At 42.2% G+C, this 6263-nt stretch overlaps 1 protein-coding gene across 1 annotated transcript in view; it reads left to right on the top strand.

The window, feature by feature from the left end:
- Window positions 1-6037, top strand: part of LOC112114833 (amine oxidase [flavin-containing] B-like) — a 50428-nt gene extending 44391 nt beyond the window's left edge. Inside the window, exons 12-15 of the mRNA XM_029911147.1 lie at window positions 969-1066; window positions 2893-3004; window positions 4745-4807; window positions 5694-6037. Coding sequence (XP_029767007.1) covers window positions 969-1066; window positions 2893-3004; window positions 4745-4807; window positions 5694-5849 — 429 coding nt within the window. The 3' untranslated portion in view covers window positions 5850-6037. The remainder of the gene's footprint in view (window positions 1-968; window positions 1067-2892; window positions 3005-4744; window positions 4808-5693) is intronic.
- The last annotated feature ends 226 nt before the right edge of the window (window positions 6038-6263 follow it).

The following is a 6263-nucleotide window of genomic DNA, read 5'->3' as shown; positions in this document are numbered from 1 at the left end:
AAAAAAAAAAAAAAAAAAAAAAAAAAAAAAAAAAAAAAAAAACGGCCGCGCCGCCCTAGGATTGGGCGGAATGCCGCCTCCTACAAGCTGCCGCCCCAAGCACCAGCTTGCTCGGCTGGTGCCTGGAGCCGGCCTTGGTCTCATCGTTGCTCCCTCCCATAGCAACATCTGCTTTTGTTTCTTTCTGTTTTTCCCTTCCTAGTAAGGGGAACTGACTGTTAGGGTTTGTATGCTCTCCCAGTTTCTGAAAACTCGTTTGCTTTATATTATAAACATCCTTTATTTTATTGAAGGCAATTTTAGGTGGTTGAAATGTTTAGATATGAATCACAGTAGCATGCCATTTTACACATAGCTCCCACATACTGTATTGCACAAAAGTGGCATACTTTGCAGACTCACTGTATAAGAACATAAGAACAGCCATACTGGGTCTGACCAGTGGCCCATCTAGCCCAGTATCCTGTCTTCCAACAGTGGCCAATGCCAGGTGCCCCAGTGGGAATGAACAGAACAGAGCAATTATTGAGTAATGTATATAAGTAAGGATGGGTTATGGGGGTCCTTTCCAGTCGTGATTTTGGGGCCTTAGGCAGCCTGGGAGTAAGCAGGTGCAGTTATACTGAATACAATGGGAATTACACCTGCTTACACCAGGGCTGAATTTGACTCCATGTTGTCTCTGCTGCCTGAGGCACAAGTCTACATAAACAAGAGAATTAGGAGGATCCAGTTCTACAGTGTCCAAATTAACCAGTAAAAAAAGCCAGCAGTGTCTGAAGTTAAGGCTTATGTCTCATCCACGTTGCATTAAGAGACTTGTTAAATGTGCTCATCTCTAGTCAGGCATTGTAAAGTGATACAACAAATCATAAGCTATTCTTCACTGCTGTTTTCTCAGTTCTTGTAATAGCTTCATCCTTAGGGGTTTTTCCTCCTTCTGAGGTTTCATTAACTCTGTTTTACAGCCAGTGCATTATGAAGAGAAGAACTGGTGTGAGGAGCAGTATTCTGGCGGGTGCTACACAGCTTACTTCCCACCTGGGATAATGACACAGTTTGGAAGGTACAGTGTCTCACTAAGGGACTCAACAACAGAAAGATAAGAATGATCAGATAAATATCCTTTGTAAGGGTCGTAAGTCCTCTGTGAACAAATTTTCTTTATACCTGGAGTACTAGTTAGGGAATACTTCAAACAGCCTTGTAAAATTTTACTTCCCCACTTGCCTGGATTAGGTATTTTTGATGGATGAGTCTCCTTATTAGTATTTTCACTTTCATCATTGACTACAGGGAAGAGTAGGTGAGTAGATTGCTTGATTGTTTGGGGGGGGGGGGGGGTTGTTTTAATTTGTGTCCCAAACTGGTAAATTTTGATGACAACTTTGCTTTTCAGATTTGGGATTGGCATTACCATTTCCTTTGTGTGTTTTAATATATTTTATTGGTATTTTAAAAATAAAGTAAAAAAGCCTGATCCTGTAAATATTTATGAACATGAGTAACTTCAGTGGACTGTTCCTATTAGCAGACAGGGCCTAATGCAGTAACTACTGTGCCACCATGTATTGTCCTCCCCGATTCAGGTTTTTGATTGAAAACAAGAGTGACCCCAAAAAGCAGCAGTGGCCGACCTGCCTGTTGCCATTCATTTATGTTCAGTGTGACAAAGTTCCTCCTCTATCTTGGTGGGTCCTGCGCTTATTGGCAGATTTTTCTTGCCTCAGAGATTCACCATGTGGGTTGGGGAACAGCCCAGAGACCTTCCCCTCTGGGAGAACCCACAGTCCAGGTCAACTGGGAGGTTTGGGGGGAACCCGGTCCCGCCATCTGCTCCGGGTTCCAGCCCAGGGCCCTGTGGACTGCAGCTGTCTATAGTGCCTCCTGTAACAGCTGCATGACAGCTACAACTCCCTGGGCTACTTCCCCATGGCCTCCTCCAAACACCTTCCTTATTCTCACCACAGGACCTTCCTCCTGGTGTCTGATAATGCTTGTGCTCCTCAGTCCTCCAGCAGCACACCCTCTCAGCTCCTTGCGCCTCTTGCTCCCAGCTCCTCGCACTCGCACCACAAACTGAATTGAGCTCCTTTTTAAAACCCAGGTGCCCTGATTAGCCTGCCTTAATTGATTCTAGCAGCTTCTTCTTAATTGGCTCCAGGTGTACTAATTAGCCTGCCTGCCTTAACTGGTTCTAGCAGGTTCCTGATTACTCTAATGCAGCCCCTGCTCTGGTCACTCAGGGAACAGAAAACTACTCATCCAGTGACCAGTATATTTGCCCTCTACCAGACTCCTGTACCCCACTGGTCTGGGTCTGTCACATCAGTTAAGTGCTCTGGATGGATCCCTTTTGAAATGTAAATTTCTGCAATTCTAAACTAGCTAAGAGCACTAAAGAAATCCTGATTTATGACCATATAGTGCCTTCAATTTTTAAAGTAGACAGAACTTACTTTAAAGTAGATGATTGCAGATCCCAGCAAAGCTATATGATCCAGGAAAGTGTCATGGGGGCTACAGCATGCCATTCAGAGTGCTAGCGACTCCATCTTTCATCTCTAGAGTCTTGGCTATGATAACAATGAGAACAAGCCTTGTCTCAGTCTAGTTCTCATTTAGACTTCCATGAGCCCCAGAATCACACTCCAAAATAGCATTAGCAGGATTGCAGTAATACTTTCTGAGCCTTTAGAAAACATAAGGAGCACCAGGAAGTGTCTAACGTAAGAAATGTAATGAAAGGCTGACTATCCTAATGGCCTGCTGCATTGCTAACTCTTAAGTGTTGATTGATATTTAAAGCACCCTTCTCCTGTTTTTTACCCAAGGAATTTTGTCATGCTTTCCTGATCTGGCTGATACGACTTGTTTTTGTCCATTTTAAAGGATCATTCGCCAGCCAGTTGGTAGGATCTACTTTGCTGGAACAGAGACAGCTACAGAATGGAGCGGGTACATGGAGGGGGCTGTGCAGGCTGGAGAGAGAGCAGCTAGAGAGGTACAGCCCCACACTTATGGCATGCTGCATGGGGAGAACATTTAAGTGTGTTTTGCAAAATCAAGGCTGAGATTTTCAAAGCCATGTAAGGGATTTAGATGCCCAGTGGGAATTAATTTTAAGGAAAATTCAGTATTGCCAATCTCAAGCATTTAAAAATCATTAGATTGGATTAAAAATGAGATTTGAAAAAAAATTAAAATTGGGTTCTTTTTATTTGCAATTCCATTTTTGAGCCTTTCGGAGCACCCAGGTCATGCTTTCAAGCTTTCCTCTGCAACCGTGAGGGCTAGACATTTAATTTTTTAAAGCTGAGATTCTTACCTAATCATTTGTCTCTAGCAATTGGAGCTGTAAGCTAAACATCAAATACTGTCAGACTTGCAATAAAAGGACAGGAATTGGCAACAATGGTGTCCCAAATCCCATAGGCAGCTTTGAAAAGCTCAGCCCCAAAGTTTATTTTCAAGAATGATAGTTGTGCTGCCGGCCTGGAGAACAAGTTAGGCCCCGTGCTCGGTTGATTCTGAATAATGATGATTCATAGGAACATACACACTTCATTGTCTGTAAAAATGCCATTTTCCTAGCTATTTTTGTAAGCATTGTGGTTTATGGGCAGATACACTTCAACAAAAGAAATCTCATATTTGTTTCATAAGAGGTTAAGGGGTCAGCTTTGGGATCTCATATGAGGGAGGTAATCAATAAAGTATCGTCATGTGTCAAGTGATGCAAGCATTAAAGCAGAACCTCTGAAGAGCTTAGACGTTGGGCAACAGGAAAGAGCTGTATCCTGGGAGTGATGTATACTTAAGAATCAATCCCCATAACACTGTTAATTGTGCTAACTCATAGATAGACCTGCCAATCATCTTAGATCTGTCTGAAATGGGACCACATCTCAGGAGACATCAGATGTTGTTAATTCTGCAAAGGACTGGGATAGAATAACAAGAAATTAAGATAGCCACATTATATTTTGGAAACATGCGCATTAAAAAAGTAATGTTCACCTCATTGTGAATCACACTCTCCTCCTTGGTTCATGTAACCCTAGAACTTTCTCATGTCCACCAATAGACACCAACTAGTTTTTTAAAAATAAATTTTGCATTTCTGGCACTGAACCCTAGTCTCTCCCTCCCTCACATGACCTCGATCCTATTCCTGTGTTGGGGCAACATTTTTCTAAATTAGCTTCCAATACATTTTGCATGTACCTGTTTTACATCTACACGTCTTGTGCACTACTTTGATGTCAATTTTATAGGATATGGCCCACAGATTTGTGGTTAATATGAGGCCCTAGTTCAACAAGATCTTTAAGCCTGTGCTTAATTTTCAGCGTGACTGACTTCAGCAGGACTACTCACATATGAAATTAGGGATGTGCTGAAGTACCTTGCTGAGTTAGGGTCTGAATGAGTTAAGGAGGCTCCTTCCACTCCTTCATCCTGAACCATTATTTTTCTTTCATAGAAAAACCACCATCACTCACACTGGAGTGATTACACAGTTAGGAAAGAGGTGCTTCTCTGGGAGTATGTCAGTAAATAACAGCCCCTCCAAGCAAACTGATGTGCAAATATCAGATTTTCTGTTAAATCTGAATACACACAATCTTATTTGCTAAGACCTTATCTTGATTATAGCAGCATCAGCTTAGACCAAAAACTGAAAGCCAAATGTTTTGCCCTTTAAAAGAATGAATGGAACTGATCAGTTCTTTATTTTCAGATACTGTGTTCCATGGGGAAAATCTCAGAAGGTGAAATTTGGAAGTCAGAACCAGAATCAGTTGTAAGTTTTCCTTCAGTTCCTGTGAACTTCCCTTTGATATTAATGATGAGATAAAATATGTGTTGCCTTTACGTTCATAAATGACAGCTACAATTACTATTCTACTGCATGCCAAAACTGTCCATGGATACCTGGGAACATGACAGGTACCCAGAGAGGGTTGAGGGTGTCTAAATACTCTGTAAATGTGGCACAGGAAAGAGTATTCAACTTTTAATAAGGCTAAAAATCTGTAGAGGTATCTTTTACCATGCTTACCTTAAATTGATGAGAACGCTTTGGGCCTCGTATTTTTTCACAACCTATTGTAGTTTCAGAAGCTTTTCAAGCTCAGGTATATTCATTGCTCACAGCTACTTTTAATTGCGCTGGTTGAATTTTTTTTTTTTTATTTGGATAAAAAATTTTGCTGAAATTTTGATGAGAAAAATAAGGAACAATTTGATAAAATTTTGGCAAAAAATGTTTCCTGCCTTTTAAACAGCTCTTCTTTTTATTGAAGTGAGTACAAGGGAATGCAAATGGCCAGTCTTGGTCTCGTTCTTTAAAATATGCTAATTTCAGGTTTTAGGGACCCTCAACAAACATGTCCTGTTTAATTCGTTTTCTCAAGTAGAAGCTATCTACCCTGTTCTGGTTGTTTCCTGATTCATCAACAGGGCATTAATAGCAAAAGAGTGCCAGACCTTGCCTGAATATAATATACTTCTGTTTAAAAGAGAAAATATGCATCTGAAGAAGTGGGTTTTTACCCACGAAAGCTTATGCCCAAATAAATCTGTTAGTCTTTAAGGTGCCACCGGACTCGTTGTTTTTGTTGATATTTATATTCTCCCTTTCATTGCGGAGGTGATCCTGCACTAATACTGAATGTTCTCCCTTCCAGGATGTCCCAGCCCGGCCAATCACTACTACCTTTTGGGAGAGAAACTTGCCATCTATACCAGGACTGCTGAGGCTGGTTGGATTTTCCACTTTCTTCACTTCAGTGGCTGCTGTTGGGCTATTTGCCTACAAAAAGGGGCTGCTAGTTCAAAACTGAGAAAGGTGCCAGCACAAAGCTGCGTACTTGTTGTGTCCTTTTTCCAAAGTTTATTTTGACGTGCACTTATCTGTCTTCAAAAGCAGATCAGGACTGGTAATGGGGGTGGGGGAAAGTAGAGATGCAACTTTAGAGTGAGGATGAGTGAAGGGGTTCAGATAAGGTAAGGACCCCCTGAACATTGACCTATTTTTAGCACCATCATTTGAAGTTCTGAGACAGTGGTGGGCAACCTGCAGCCCGCGGAACGCTCGCGGCCCATCAGGGTAATCCACTAGCGTACTGCCAGACAGTTTGTTTACATTTGCACAGCTTCCCGCAGCTCCCAGTGGCCGCGGCCGCACAGACGTGCTAGCCGCTGCTTCCCGCAGCTGCCATTGGCTGGGAAGGGCAAACCGCAGCCCCTGGGAGCTG

The sequence above is a fragment of the Terrapene carolina genome, unplaced genomic scaffold (assembly GCF_002925995.2).
Source record: "Terrapene carolina triunguis isolate 2854851 unplaced genomic scaffold, T_m_triunguis-2.0 Scaffold24, whole genome shotgun sequence".
In the NCBI taxonomy this organism is placed as follows: Eukaryota; Metazoa; Chordata; order Testudines; family Emydidae; genus Terrapene; species Terrapene triunguis.
This window is presented reverse-complemented; position numbering and strand designations above follow the sequence as displayed.